Source organism: Thamnophis sirtalis, unplaced genomic scaffold (assembly GCF_051295495.1).
Source record: "Thamnophis sirtalis isolate CommonGarterSnake01/CBP01778 unplaced genomic scaffold, rThaSir2_p1.2 scaffold_10, whole genome shotgun sequence".
Lineage (NCBI taxonomy): Eukaryota > Metazoa > Chordata > Lepidosauria > Squamata > Natricidae > Thamnophis > Thamnophis sirtalis.
In genome coordinates this window covers 24,381,179-24,397,977 of record NW_028261390.1, presented here as the reverse complement: position 1 = coordinate 24,397,977, position 16,799 = coordinate 24,381,179, and the positions used below count along the sequence as shown (strand labels likewise).

General features: G+C 36.1%; 1 protein-coding gene across 11 annotated transcripts in view; it reads right to left on the bottom strand.

The window, feature by feature from the left end:
- The window catches only part of ANK2 (ankyrin 2), a 297,111-nt gene that overhangs the window by 147,068 nt on the left and 133,244 nt on the right, over nt 1-16,799 (bottom strand). For 2 of the 11 annotated variants that reach the window (XM_087724226.1, XM_087724234.1), the window contains exon 1: nt 1,355-1,847. The exons of the other annotated variants lie outside the window; for them this stretch is intronic. In XM_087724226.1, coding sequence (XP_087580352.1) covers nt 1,355-1,477 — 123 coding nt within the window. In that variant the 5' untranslated portion in view covers nt 1,478-1,847. Of the gene's footprint in view, nt 1-1,354; nt 1,848-16,799 lie in introns of those variants that run through there. 11 annotated transcript variants of the gene reach the window in all.

The following is a 16,799-nucleotide window of genomic DNA, read 5'->3' as shown; positions in this document are numbered from 1 at the left end:
AGGCATATACTAAATAAGAACAGCACGAAAAGTAATTCTATTAATTTGTGAAAAGATCTGTAAATTAAAACGAAGCATGACTTGACATATTCATTTGACCTTAAAGAATAGTAAAGATGACAGAATGTATGTGCAGTTTGCTATGAAGTGTTATAGAATACAACTTGTACAAAAGATAAGGTATTAATAAAAGACAATTAAATGGGCAGATATTTCCTATATATTAATACCTGTTTCACCCATAAAGATTTGCTTTTTCCATATGAAATTTTGCACGATTTATACACTTTTTGCACTATTTGTGCAAAATAAACAGAATGTGATGGAATAAACGCCCATCTCTATTTCAACAAGCCTATGGAGACATTCAGTTTGCATTACTTAACAACTAGTGAAATGCAAAAATAAAAACACTTGTATGATTGGTACCTGTGACTACACGTTTTAAAATCTCTAGGCCCAATAACATATATTCTCTACCTGAAATATTTCTAAGCAATATAATTTCAGAAGTACTACCTGCATATGCTCAGAATTATTATTTTATCATTCAATATGTGAAATAGTTATACAATTACTTGTTGTTAACCAGCAAAATGAACAATTTGTTAGTATTTGGCTGATATTTGTCAGGGTATTTACTTTAAAAAAACACAAATCAATTGTCAATTGTTTCCCTGTGCTAATCACAATTCAAAATCAATTGAATTACAATGCTTCAGAAAGAAATAATCCAAGAATGGTTGACCTGTAAGTGACAATAAGGCCAAATTTTATTTTCAACTGAATTTAGTTTAAACAAAAGTACTCTATACATCATTTTTCCCATGCCTGTGTTAAGAAATTTAGGAATATACAAAGAGTGGATATTACCACAATATAAAAATCTAATAGCACATTTATGTCATCACTGCAAGCAGAAGAACTTAAATTTGTTTACAGGGTTTGATGTGAAACTGCATGCTATTTGAAGCAAAGAATAAGAAAGAGGAGAAAAGTGCCACAAACCTCAAAACCTAACCTGATTAAATGGAGCACGAAATCCCTTTCTGTCTGGAAATAATCAATTTTAGGTCAGGCCTAAGAAATACCTGCTTTAAAAGTGATCAAACCAGACTTGGTTGGTTTGAAGATACAGAAAAAACAATGTATTAGTGTCACTAGCTTTATTTACACATCTGCGCTGCTCTCAGTGCAGCAAGACTACCGAAAGCATAGAATAATTTTTGAAAAGCAAAGGCATGCAGACATTCTGGAACAAAATAACAAAAATGCTGTTATTATCTTGTTGGAGGTATCCTGTACTATGCAGTACATTAAAGGGAAGTGATGGGGAAAAGGTGTTTGCTCATACCTTGCGCTTCCGATTTTCTCTAGATATTCTCCTCTGCCTTTTCCTTTCCTTTTCTTTCTCCTTCTCCTTCTCCTCTACTTCTGCCTCCCGAACTTTTTTGATAGAAGCAGCGGCATGAGCCATTTTGGAAAAGGGATATCAGCTTGGGGGTCTCCGTTCCTGTACCCAGATATCCAAGGTTTGTTTATCTTACAAGGACACTGCCGAGGTAATGCTGGGAAGCAGATATTCACTGGGCAGCCCTCTCATCCTCCTCCTCCTCCTCCTCCTCAAGCTGTCTGTGATAGGTCACAGCTGTGCTCTAGCCTCTGCAGCATCCATAATTCAGCACGATACCCTAAATTAGGAGTCTCTTGTGATCTCCTTGCACGAACACAGAATACGCATACAGTGGCAGAGGAAGAATTCCCTGCAGCAAGCATGAAGCATCTGGAAATTTCTCTGACAGGTGAAAACAGAAACCCATCCAATATAAAAAGAGTTTCTTCGCATGGAAAAGATCTATTGGGATTCCTTCAGATGGACTATGCCTCTCAGAGGAAAACGAAGATAAACCCACCTCTGCACATCCGCTGGAAGTGGGTGGGTCTGTGGGTAGACGGGGGTGGACAGCTCCTGCCGCTGCTGCCACCACCACCCTCTTACAGGGTGAGAAGAAAATGGTGCAGTCTGACTTAATTACTCACTGCTACTGCTGCAAATGTCTCTGCTGAAGCGGATGACAAGCTGTACAAGCCACCACTCCGTTTTCTCCCCCCCTTCCATGTTTCCACCAGAGCTAACCCCCACCCTGAAGCAAAGTAGTTATAAAAAGAGGCCAGTACTGCTACATTCAGAGCAGACCAGATGCAGTCTGTTCTGTCGGCAAAAAGCAGCTTTCTGGCTAAATCTGTGCTAGAGCTAAGAAGGGGAGGGAGGAGGTCTGGGAACAGTCGGAACCTTATTGTGTCGTTTTCAACTCCACAAGGGGCTGCACTGAGGGAACTGCATTAAACTGTCAGCCTGCTTCTGGTTGGAGAAGGGACTTAAGAGGAAAAAAACACGGAGCATAATCTGGGCTTCTATTATGCTACTCAGCTGGACTCTAAGAGGGAAGGATAATAAAGCATAGAGTATCTTTGCCTACATTATATTATACGTAGCTGGAGACTGTCATCAGCTGTTTGGAATAATGATTTGTATCATCATTCCAAACAAAATTGTTAATTGCTTATGTTAGGAATAAAAAAGCAGGATGGCAGTAAAAGGGATTTAACAAAAATAAAAAGAAGGTGCCTCTTTTTAAACTATAATTGCCTCTCCCTCTGTGTTTTCATGATGTAGAAACTTGTTTTTATTTTAGATAGGTGGAATCTCTCTTAAATGGCAAAAACCTATAGCTGAAAAGTGACCTAGGCAAAACAGGAAGATGACATTCCAAAATAGAATTTGCTATTTTGAAATTGCAGAGCTGTTGCTTTCTAGGTTTATCTCAACAAGTTGATGGGAAATTGATTGGACAGCTGCTGATAATAACTGATTAAAGCCATACAAAATGTACACTGAAAAATGAAATTATTTTATAGTATATTATTAAAACCATCCAATGTCAGTGCTCCAGGACAGAAATTATGCCTCTTAAAATAATGTTCAGAGTACTATATTCTAAAAGCTATTTTCCATGTTTAAATAGAATTGAACTGACATCATCACTAGGATGCAAAGCAATATGTTTTAAGTTATGTGGAAGAGATTTTTCTGTGTCATTAGTTTCTAATTATTAGGGTCAGCAAAGCATTTGGAAAGGAGATTAGATAGCCTTTAGATTAGTATTTCTCAACCTCAGCAACTTTAAAGCGTGTGGCTTTCAAGCAGAATTCCTCAGCCAGCATGCAGCCCAAGGAATTCTGGGAGTTGAAGTCCACACTTCTTTAAAGTTACTGTATGTCCAATCACACTTGGCCAATAAAGAATTATATTCTATTCTATTAAATTGAGAACATTGCTTTAGAAAGCAAACCACAGATATGGGAAGTGAAGCCTTAAGCCTCCCTTTCCATTCTTTACTCTGATTTAGAATTAAAAATAAAAAGAATATCTCCACAATTAATCATGTGGGGTTTGGACACAGGATTTATGGGATCTCCTTTCTAATTAAAAGACCCATGGGGATTTTGTGTCAGAAGAAGTAGTCATTTACTATTTAATTTAGATAAGTGTTAGTGAATCACTAATACAGAATATCTCCAAAACAAGCATTTAGTCATAGATTAATGAAATACTTTGGATTCCTAAAAGAAACTAAAAGCTAATTTGACAGAAAGATTCCTATGTTCCTTAACCAATTTCGTTGTATTTAAATACAATGACAATAAAGATTATACTTACCATAACTCTGATGGTACCTTGATGATATCATAACAGTGTAAATCAACGTGTTTATCTAGCAATAAATGATGGTTTAATTTTAAATAGGCAGAGATCAGCGACATAAAGATTTTTTTAAAAAATATTATTCAAACAGGCCTATTACTATGATGCCTATTGTGCTCTTTATGAAAAATTATTGCCTATCAATACCAGCTATGTATTATATATGAACAGTTAAGCAAGTATTAAAATAGAGAGTATAAAAAGCAAAGTCATGTTGAAGGTACTTTCTCTATCCAGCTATCTTAAAAACTTATATCTTTTTTAAAATTTGTTTATGTTTCAAAGAAGCCTATTATTCTAATATTCTACATTCACAGCCAGTGTTGGCAATTTGTATGAATGCTGTCAAGTACTAAGTAAACTTTCTAAATCTTGCTAATTTAATATTGGAATGTTTAATCTTTTTTTTACTAATTTAATCTGTTACAAAACTTTAGGAAACAGAAACACAAAATTTGTCTTTTATTCTTGTTGGAGGGGGGCAGGTTCATCTGTACTTTTGTTGGAGGGGGGCAGGTTCATCTGTACATTTATGGTTGTTCTTCTGTATGTTTATGACCAAAAGATGTTAATAATATGTTAACAGTCAACTTTAAAAAAAATCCTAACAGTGTCTGGCAAACTGTTATGCTAATGACTTAACTAAAACAGAGCCATGAAGTTGGATGTTTAATAAAAGGAAATTGCTCGGAAGTTCATAGGTATGGTGGGAGACCTACACTAGAATTATCAATGCAAATACATTTCATTACCCAAATAAGAGAAAAAGTTAGAAATTCTATCAAAGAAGGATGAATAGCTAGTGAAGAACACTAGTAATCTGATTCTTCTGGGTTCCATAGTTAGAAAAAATGTCACATATTCATGAAAGGCAGGCTGTATGAAAGTAAGCAGGTAAATATATATTCATATCTACGTTTCTTTCTGTTTCTTACCAATTCAACCAGTTGTGTCATCACTAGGATGTTTAATTGTCATTACTAATTATCAGTTTGCATATATCAAGTCATTTGTTCTTTATGTTTTTATTACTACTTATTTTTTCTCCTTCAGTTCCTGAATCATATCATAGTATCATATCTCATAGCATCTTCCATTTGCATCAGCTGAGCCCTTCCAGAATCACATTTTTTCTGGCATAAATCAGTTTTTCCATCATGCAGTGTGGTATGCAAAACCAAACAACATACAGTATATGTCATGGCAGTATGAAAATTAATGGGTTTGTCTTCCATAAAGTGCTTTTTCATAAGCCTTAATATTATTCATTTCTTCTTGAGAAAAAAAATAACACTAACAAATTGCAGCAGGATTACTCAGAAAATCATTACATCCAGTGGTGGGATTCAAATAATTTAACAATCGGTTCTCTGCCCCAATGATTTCTTCCAATTGTTCACCAAACTGCTCAGAAACTTAACAACTGGTTCTCCCGAAGTGGTGTGAACTGGCTGAATCCCACCACTGATTACATCCCATATGAAATAAGGAGATTGTTTTTGAGAAAAGATAAAACCGTATGTGCCATGAGCATAGTTTTAGGACTTGTGGATTTCAACTCCCAGCATAGCTGGCTGGAGAATTCTGGGAGTTGAAGTCCACAAGTTTTAAAGTTGACAAGTTTGAAGACCTCTGTCCCAAATCTAGATTCCAGAAGTATTTAAAAAAACATGAATTTACTGTTTACTGTGGTGGTATTAGTCACAGGTTTTTAATAATTATTTTTAATAATAAGTGGGTTATAGCTATATTTATTTTTATGCTAATTTTGAAAGTGTATTGGCTGTACTCTGAACATTCTCAGGAAGGAGAAGGCCCTACTAAACTATTGCTCAGCAAATATACATTATTTTCATGCAGAAAATCACCTGAGATTCCACAGTAGGCCTGGAAAAATTTCCACCTCAGCTAGTGGGCAGCAGCACTTGAAAAATATAGTGAATATTGCCAAGAAAGATTTAACTGATAGGAAAACCCATTTCAGTTTCCTTGATTGGAATTTTGGGTCACTGGAATTAAGTGAAGCTTAGTTCTCAGGCTCATTAAGAATTGGGTTGATAATTACTGTGTACCATAACCATTCTGGTGATTTATCTACAGTTCATATAATATTAATTGGTTCTTGGAGATTATGCTGGATTAGCACTTTAGCAGTTCTTGCTCTATAGGTAGTGTTAAAGTACTAAAGTACTATATGGGCACACATATCTAAATGCTTTTAAAATCAAGTCATTGTATAAGTAAGAACATCTACCTTCCATCAGTTTAAGGAGTACTTCAAGAGACATATTTATAATATCCAGACTGTTTTGGAAAGGAAATTCATGGATTTAAAGGGATAAAATAAATACTTTGAACATCTATAAGATTCAAAATACTCATTTTGACTTAAACATTCCAAAGGTTTGTTTGTTTGTTAGTTTGTTTGTTTGTTAAGGAAACAAAAGTTGAACTCCATTCTGCAGTAGGAGACCACTAAATCAATTAGGACTCCAAATATGGGACTTAAGCTATATTTTATGCATCACTGAACTACACACAATGCATATCGAAAGCTATGCAAACTAGAAATAATTTTAACTTTCCTAATAACAATTGCTGCAGAGTTGTGGTTGTAGTTTTATTGCACCAAAACAAAAAACAGCCCATCACTAGCAAGCAAATGTAATTGAAAAGAAGATGGTAAGCTTTGGACAATATTGGCTTTAAGATGTTCTACATTACACTGGAAAAAACAGGCCTTTTTATTAAAGTACATCAAGAAGTGGACAGTCATTGTCCAATGAGTGCTGCCTCACAGGATTTAAGGAGATAAGTAGCTATCAGTCAGAAGATGGGATATTCAACATCCTGTCTAGGGGGAAAAATGTAATGTTGTAGAGCATTTTTCCCCTTTCTAACTATTTCTCTCTGGTTTCAGTGCACTGAAATTCTTGTACAAATGGCATGTAGGAGGTGAGTGGGAGAGGAAGCAGATGCACAGTGAGCTCAAAAGAACAGAAGATCAGAAGAAAATATGCCTCTTCTGACATTGGCTTATTGCAGCTAATTGTGGAAAGAAAAGACGAAATGCAACAGAATTCCTTTAAGGATAGTCTGATTCCAGGTTCATCTTTCCAGCATCTTAGGTATGTTCAAATAGTCTTCAATTAACAACCATAATTGGGACCGGCAATCATGTGACTATGGGACTGGTTGTCAAGCATTCTAATTGTTTTGATATGATTGCAGGGATGCTGTGATGGCCACAACTTCCAGAACCAATCATAAGTCTCCTCAGTGCTAATGGTTGCTGAACAAATGATCAATAAGCAAAGACCATCTGTATTCTATAGCTGCATTTCTTCTGCCCTTAGAAAATATATGTTTGCTATGTTCTAGATGTCTTAAGTAGGTCAAATACATGAGAACTGTGTTCTGAATCTGTAGAACCCATGCTAAACATCAGATTTATTGTAAATAAATGATTACTGAGAAAAGGAACAATTAAGAACAAAAAAGCACAGCTGAATGAAGTTGTCACCTAGTCCAGCATTCTGTGTCACATGGTTAGTATATTTTTCCCCGCAAAGATAAAAAGTTTGAACATGGCAAATAGGTTTTTATGTTATAGTTTTATCCCATCTTTTCCCCACACATACAAGTGGCAATACTCCTTCCATTCTATTTACCCCTACAATGCAACCTTGTGAGGCTAAGAGAAAGGGACTGGCTCAAAGTCAGCCAGCTGTTCTTCATGCCTAATGTGGGACTAGAACTTACAGTATCCTATTTCTAGGTCAGTACCCTAACTACTACACCAAACTGCCTCTCCTAATGGCACTTTCCAGATATTTAATATATGTTATATTTAATTCAGAAATACACATCCATCCAAACTAATAGCCATTGAAAGTACAGCTCTGTGGATTTGTCCAGTCACTTTAAAACCCATCTAAAGTAGTGTCCATTGGCCATCACATCTAATGACAGAAAAGTCTATATCTAAAGTCTGTGCTTTGTAAAGAAGTAAGTTGGTTTTATCAGTCTTAAAAGAAATACTTATTTTTGTCAGTCCAGTACATATTCTACTGAAAAGCATGGCAATTCTAATTCCCTGGGGCATGCTGTGAAATGACATCATCTGTTTTGCTTTTGGTTCTCACAATGTTACTTTCTAGACTATTCCATAATGACAGATTCTCTAAAAGTAGGAAGAACAATTCTATAACCTAGATGGTAAGTAAAACCTTGTTCCCACCTTTTTGGGCATCTGGAAGGACATTAAAACCTGGCTCTTGAAGTTGGCCTTGAATTCTAATAGAGTAACAGAAAAGATGCTACCACTGTACTGATCTTGCCTTTTGCTACTTGTCTCTATTTAATATTTTTATTTTAAATGTAAGCTCCCCAGAGTCCCTTTGCAGAGTTAGAGGAAGGAGGGAGGGAGGGAGGGAGGGAGGGAGGGAGGGAGGGAGGGAGGAAGGAAGGAAGGAAGGAAGGAAGGAAGGAAGGAAGGAAGGAAGGAAGGAAGGAAGATCTTAGCCAAACACATTGTTATACAAGTGGTTCTTGAATTTCCTAATCTTAAACAAGAAGCTAAAGAGGGGGGAAAAACAATTTGAAAGAATCATTCTTTAATCCATTATTATGTGTCTTTTTTTCCTAAAAACCATTTATCTAAATTGGTAGCTTCCAGGCAGAGAAGATTTGACATTGCTGACTGTTTCCTTCAATGTTTAGAGGAGATTTTTTTTAAAAAAATGTGCTAATATACATGACCTCTCTTAACATATACAGCTTACTGTTCTATGCTGCCAATTATATGTACAACCAAATTTTGCTACAAACTCAAGATGTTTATTGTAGATTTAAATCTCTAGTTCAAATAGTATAAAGCATATTTCAGACATAACATTTGTTGCCCAGAAAACAAAGCTATAAGAGATTACTTTTCAAAAAAGGTCTGAAGAAATAAATGATAGAGTTAAGGATCCAATAGTCAATGTTTACAATTCACAAGTCAGATTAAAAAATTCAGCACAACTCTGGAGCTTTGGGAAGTGGATGATAGAATTTTGTTTTCCACAAAGAGTCTTTATCCCTTTATAGATTTGACTACCAGTTTAACTAATTTGCCTCTTCCTTTTTAGTAGAAACCATGACTTTCTTTACCCTAATTTATAGTTTCTGAAAGGTTGTTCAGCTTGGGACCTTCCTTAATTTGTGGTCTGGGTCAGCTGATCCAGCCTTCAGCTTCCATCAGTGTATTCTTATTCTCTTCAGTTAATTCTTCAGCCTCTAAATATGAAAACTCAAAATGATCCTTAATACTTTCATAATTTTAACGTCATAGAAAGAAAACCTGTATTTGCTGAGTTGGAGTAGAGCCACAAATCTTATTCCTTTACTCAAATCAGTGACAAAGCTCACAATATTTTACTCCCATGCAATAGAAAATGATATTTAAGTGTTCACTATATCTGAAACTTATTTCAGACCAGTTTTATTGGTTCTGTCTCAAATCCCATTTCTTCAGAAATAACCATTTTAAGGATTTTTGTTGGGTTTCTTCTGAGTTTCCAAATATATTCCTAACATTTTCAATAATAAGTAAATCACTTTATTTGCCTTCTAAAAACAGATCACATTGTAGATTAATTCTATGAATTGAAACAGATGTTATTCAACTCTTCTGCCTGCAAGATTCTGAACCCAAATCAATTTGTTTCAATTTTACCCTTAATTATTGTATTTCCATACAATTATTATCACAGTAAAATTGAATAAAAACACTGGCATAAATTAATTATGTAGTAATTATGTGTCCCATTCTACCTATTTTTTTATATACTACCAATTGAAAACAAGATATCAAGGGATATATTTATTTATTTTGAAGAACAACCATGAATAAGAAGAATAGAACTTTTAACTTTTCAGCAAACTTACTTTTGTTTACTTTCTTACAAACCTACTTACTTACAAACTTACTTACGTTTGTTCTTACAAACACATACACACAATGTGATATGCTATACTGTAAATGTAATGAAGTGAACACTTTGATTTCTTTTCAAATGACTTGCAAAAACTAGCACCATGGACAGCACTAACTTAAAACTCAAGATCTGAATTTATTTTTTATTTAATGCAGCAACATAATATATTAATATTGATGGAAAAGCAGATGTTGTTAATTCCTGCAAAAAGAAACAAAATTTATCAATATTATCCTTCTTCATAGATTACTGCTCAAAAACAGCAGTCCCAAAAAATTGACTCTGCCAATTTATATTTATTCATACATTCACTACGCATTTCAATCCAGGTTCCACATATTAAAATCTTTCACTTCGTTTCTTCAGACCTTTTTCGAAAAGTAATCTCTTATAGCTTTGTTTTCAGGGTGGCTTCAAATAAAGAAAGAAACATATTCTTATGCCCAAGAAAATTAACAGTAATTTGTAGCCCCCTGCTGGAGAAACCATACTTAGCAAGTGCTATGGGCAAATATAATAAAGGCCCGATATTTTAGGCTTAAAAGAGGATTGCTACTGGGCAATGTTGAAATAATACATACTGGGCAATGTTGAAATAATACATACTAATTAATAACTGTAGTAAGTCAGAAAATATGTTGTTCTTTTTCTTTAAAGATTAAGAAAACCACATTTCTGGGAAAATAACATCTTAGGCAGCTTTCAAAGCAGAACTAAATAGATGGAAAACATCTAATGTGAACAGATACTGCCTTTGTCAGGAAAACACAATGTATAGTTCAATGGTTATGGCTATGGTTTTCCCAGTTGCAATGTATGGCTGTGAAAGTTGGACCATAAGAAAGGCTGAGCGCTAAAGAATTGAGGCCTTTGAACTATAGTGCTGGAGAAGACTCCTGCGAGTCTCTTGGACTGCAAGACGATCAAACCGGTCAGTGCTAGAGGAGGTCAACCCTGACTGCTCTTTAGAAGGCCAGATCCTGAAGATGAAACTCAAATTCTTTGGCCATCTAATGAGAAGGAAGGACTCAGTGGAGATGAGCCTAATGCTTGGAAACATTGAGGGCAAAAGAAGAAGGAGACAACAGAGAATGAGGCAGCTGGATGGAGTCACCGAAGCAGTAGGTGTGAGCTTAAATGGACTCCAGAGGATGGTAGAGGACAGGAAGGCCTGGACAAACATTGTCCATGGGATTGCGATGGGTCCGACATGACTTCACAACTAACAACAACAACAATAGTTCAGTGGGATGCTTTAGGAAAAGAAGATACTTAGGGCTCTTTCCTTTTTTACCAGGCTGAATTAAAATGATAAAAAAACACACAGAGATTTTTTTCCAGCACAAATTTTTCAGCACCTGGCACCTGAAATTCTTGTCAGCAATATGAGCAACAGCAATTGTAGGCACTGTTGCTATGCACACTTCACTATTTTCCACACAGTCTTTCCTTTCTGCCACTCAACCTTCCATTATAAAAGCTGGCATTCTTTTTTCTGAGCAATGATTACTTGGGTCAATGGGAGACCAGAGAAATGATTAATCCTTATTTCTTTGGTCTCAAGGGATTCCATATGCAGACAAGATTGTTTTATCTTCATGCCAATAAAACAGAAGAGTACTATATTAAATTGGAGACATTCCCTTTCCATCCAAAATCTTGAGACTTCTTGGTGTATATATAAGTAGAGTAAAACTCTATTATGGCACAAACGTTTATACATACTCATTGCAAAAATCTATCTGCTCTACATTGGAAGACAGTACTTTTTTTAAAAAAAAATTTCCTTAGCAGATTTTTAAGAGAGCCGCATTCCAAATCTCTATCGTATCTTCAAGTTTTAAATAGAACTGCTGACCAGCAATTACAAAGCAAATGCATTCTAAAAGATACTGAGGCCATGGAATTATTTTGCTCAATATACAGTTTAAAAATGTTGTGCTACAAAACAGCATCCCAATATCTTTTGAAGCACAGACAGGTAGCAAATAAAAAGAGAGCTCCAAGTTTATTATTTTGAATGCATTTAAGTTTCTCACTTTCTGGTAGATAGGAAAAGAATTCCAAGACAGCAGATAAGTTTCAGCTAAAAACTGAACTACAGGTCAGATTAAAAACTGTCCTTTCCCATTATTGCACTATATTTCCTTTGCAGATTACCTGCTGATATATCCAGTTTTGCTCACCCCTCGCTAGAAATAATAAGGGGGTTGTTGAATGCTTATGGAGAAAGAAATCTATTGTTACACCAATTCTGACTGGCACCTTTCCTGAATGCTACTGAACAACAGGAAACCATCTTTATCCATTCAGAGCCCAACACATTCAATGGGACTTATTGACCTACTTGAGCTCAAGGTATTGGGATGCCAATTCATCTTTGAAAATGAAAAGGATATATAGGAGAAAACATTTCTAAAATGCAACGAGAAATATTTTAAAAGGTTGAAGCTGGGGAGGGAGAGAGAAGAGAAAAGAAATGTTGCCCAATTAACAATGGAGTTGAAAAGCGAAGTGTTTTCTCTCACTGCCAACTTCAGTACTTATAGCAACTCCTGTTGAAAGATACGTTTTTCAGAAAATGGAGAAGATAAAATTACAATTACCACAGCTATAAGATGGAGGGATAAAGAACACATGCATCTTCTCAGAGCCCCCTGTGGTTCATGACCTATGAAACATCACAGAGAGAATAGGGAAATCTCTACACTATTCAAACCCCCAAACCTAACCTAGGATCGACATCTGAAAATAATAGAAGGAACTTCAAATCTTTATGGCAAAAAGTAACCAATTCCTATCAATTTTTCACCCAGTAGATGCAAATGTGTTAGAAAGTCATTGAGCTAATGCAACCTGAAAAAAATATTAAGCCAACTTTTCAATCTGATCTATGATAAATCTTTCAAATGAGATAGAAGGTGATCGAAGCAGCAAAAGAGATGGCAAGAAGGTAGAAAAATTCAGCTCTCCAGCTGAGTTGGATAGGTATCAACATTAGAGATTCCTGAGTGGAAGGAAGGGTCACAATTAGGGTTAATCCTGGTGCTGTGTCATATTATGCATTACTCAACCCACTAATAGGAGGTAGTGACTCTGGAAGAATGGTTTCCAAATGTCTAAATGAGGAGAAGCAGGACATAACTAAATCCACAGTTCTAAAGAGATGGCTCAAGTAAACCAGGCTTGAGTCTAAAATTCACAGGTCAGAGAAACTTTCTGGTACGGTTTTCTCTAATTTGAGTAAGGATGCTTTCTTGCTCTTGAGGTGAAAAAATGATATACTGGGTAGACTGGTGGTGAAATCAGTATCTCTACTGCACACACCTCATTTGTCTAATGTTCTGACCTAGGCTTCCCAAGAGCATGAAGCAAACCCCTTGTCCCGACAGAAACCTCTTTTATTAAATTACTGTGAATTCTGCTCATTCACATCCAGCAAAGTCTTTCAAGGGAGAATTTACAATCACAGACCTTATCTGGCTTGGAGAGCTGCCATTTTGATATCTGCAAAACTTGGCAAGAGTCTCGGAGAGTCATGAACCAATTAAGTGTCTCCTGCAAACTCCACTTCCCTTTTGCTCCTCTTTTATTTCCTCTTGGAGTCCATTTATTGTTCCCCTGTGGCCTTACTCCTAAGTCGACCCGTTCTTTAGCTGTTCCCTTCATCTGGTAATTCTGCACATGTGCACACTGAAACAGGTTCCAGTTGTTCATCTGCCTCACTGAGGTCTGACTCTGAAGGCAGTTGATAGCTGGCATACAGCTCTGGCCCCCTCTCTGTTTCTGACACAGAGTCCTCATCAGAGCCTTCCCCAGACTCCAGCACTGGCCATGTTCCTCCCCAACCTCCTCACTGTCCGAATCTGCTGCTATCTCCGCTGGCCACTGGTGGGCCACAACATCAGAGGGGGGTTTATGCCGGTGCATCCCGGATGGGACAAACTAGTAGTGGCAGTGGTGGGAGGCTCCGCCCACCTGCTTCTGTGCATGCGCAAAAGTGTCGCAAAAGCACGCGTGCACAAGTGAACCAGTAGTAAAATAAATTGAAACCCATCACTGCACAACATCTAGGATCAACACATGCACAAAGAAACAAAAGGACTAGGAATCTATTTTTTAAATTTAAAGTTAAACTTTAAATTGAATTTAAACCTGTTCAGTGGGTGGTGAACAAAGTTTAAATGAAGACCACAACTGAAACCTTAAAACATGCAGTTCTGATATATAAATCAAAACAAAATGGCATCAGAGAATAAAGATGTTTCAAAAGTACTACAATATTAGCTCAATCAGACTTTACAAATTTCATGCCTAGGAAAGTATTTTTAAAGACTTCCAGCAAAATTAGCAGAGTTGGAGTCCACCTGGTCTCAGGAATAAAATGTTCCTCTCCTCCCAATGTAAAAAACACTTGTGTAACCCTCCCATCATAAGAGAAGGATCAAAGAACAGGAAAGATCAGTTCTGACTTATTCTACGAATTTGTTAACTGATAGAAAATATTTGATCCATTATTAGAAACTGTCATGATTCCTTAAGTCTAATTGCAATAAAGTTATTTCTTAAATCATATTCTTTAAAACAGATATCTTTTTCGATCTCTCTTGGTTTAAATTAAAAGCTATTCACCCTAGCTGCCACAAGAGGTCACACTTACTTTTAAAATAATACTTGACCTATTAAACCAAAAAAGTATTGTGTCCAGATTAAAGACATTTTGAAATCTCTTTTTTTTTTCAAATACACAAGGTTTCTAATTTAGAAATCATCATTTTCACATATGCAGTCTCTGGCTCCAGAATCTGGTTGGAATTTGACTTTGCATGGTAGTTCATAAATGTCATGTGGGTTGAAACTTCTGGATGTTCAGAAAACCACATACTTCCTAAATTTTCTCTGGATCTAAATAGTTTAAATCTAAATAATTTAATGATGTGCATGGAGAGATACCAGAGATAAGAAGAAGTAATGAATTATCTGACTCATTAAGAAAACCCAGGCAGGCAGGCAGGTAGGCAGGCAGGCAGGCAGATACCATATTAAGTAAAGTCACATAGAAAATAAATGCCAGGTTAAAAAATCTTATTACAATGAGTTATTACGTTATAACTCACAAAATGATATTCAATTTAACAGATTAGATGTAACAAATAATCCAGATCTAAAAGATACAAGTGTTAAAAGGGTTTAAAACGTCAGGCTGCAAAACTTAAAAATGCTACTACCATTCTTTAATCTGTCCAGTCACTGCAGGCTGCAAAGGTACAGAAGAACTAAGGTGAAACCTGAAAGCACTGCTGATTTAAACCTTATACAGGCAGTCTTTCCTTTTCACCACAAAATGGATTCCTAACCTATGAGGTCAAAACTGCTGATGCAATTTGCCAAGAGTTTTTCATTCTTGGTGTTTCATTCTTACTCTCTTAGCCAGGGGCGTCAAACTCGCCTCGTCACACGGTGATGTCATGTGACGTATCACGATTTTTCCTCCTTCGCTATAGGTGTAGGTGTGGCCACTGCGTGACACATCTGGCCTGCAGGCTGGGATTTTGACAGCCCTGATCTTAACTCTCAGTTCTTATTCCAATCACACAATCATCTAAGTAAAAGTTAAGCAAACTATAGTATGACAGTTAACATCATTTTTTTTCAGTATTTATTTTTCATGCTAATAAAATAAAACTTTTGTGGGAGATGGGTGATGAATAAATAAGAAATATCAATAAAATAATAAAATAAAATAATAAAAATAAAATAATTCCTGGCAAGTAGGAGACCTGAAACATCTGCAGTCTAAGGGAAAACTGATATATCAGTAAAGAAGCACTTATATTTACGCTCAAGCTGATAATCAAAAACCCTATGAACAATAAAGGAAAGCCACATGCTATGCCCATATTATAATTATATGTTCTAGTAACAACTTTAAATTTAAGAATAATGAAAGTGTTCCTAGTGAGAGTAGATCATTTCTAAAGTTTAAAAGAATTGTTATGAAAGCACCTCTCTTTACCACCACTAGATGTCGCTCAGTCTGTAGCAATGGCATCAAACTACCACACCTAAATTTAAACATCCATATGTGACCAAAATAAGTTTTTTAAAAATTGTGTAAATTGCAAAAAAAAACACCACAAAATTTTCTGCACTTTATGGGCATTACTATCTCAGTGAATAGGACTTGTTTCAAATAAAAGGTAGTAGCTCATTTTCATCATTTCTAAAAAGAAAAACAGCATTATGTGAGCTCTGCCAATCAAACTTTTGAAATGCAGTGACTTACAACCACAATTGAGCCCCAAATTCCTGTTGTTAAGTGACACATTGGTTAAGTGACTTTTGCCCCATTTCTTGCCACAGTTGTTAAGTGAATAACTGCAGTTGATAAGTTAGCAGCACGATTATTAAGGGACTTTGCTTGTCAGAAGGTCACAATAGGGGATCACGTGACTCCAGGACACTGCAACCATAAATATGAGTGTCTGAATTTTGATCACATGACCATGGAGATGCTGCAAAACTTCAGGCAACAAAACCTAAAAATGCTACTACTCTTCTTGAACCTGTCCAGTCACTGCAAATGTACAGAAGAACTGAGGCCTTATTTCACATAAGGGTGAAAAATGGTCATAAATCCCTTTTTCAAGTGCCGTTGTAACTTCGAACAGTCACTAAATGAACTGTTGTAAGGATTATCTGCATGGTTTATGGTCTAGAACAGGGCTCCCCAATCTTGGCAACTTTAAGACTTGTGGACTACAACTCCCAGAGTTCATCAGCCAGCTTTTCAGTTCCACACTGAAAAGCTTTGGAATTTTTTACCTTAAAAAAAAAAAAAGGATTGATCTATCATGTTCTTTCTGAAAAGTGCAGCTATGTTTGTGCACTTGGCTTTGATTTAGGTCTCTCCTTATGAAACAATCCCCTTCCATCCTCCTGATTACTGTGCTGCAGGTCAAATGCTTAGACTTCTGGGGCTCTGCTTTACATTTTTGTAGCTATTTCTAGCTCCATGCTGACCAGCATAGTTTGGTGTCCCAGATTTCCTT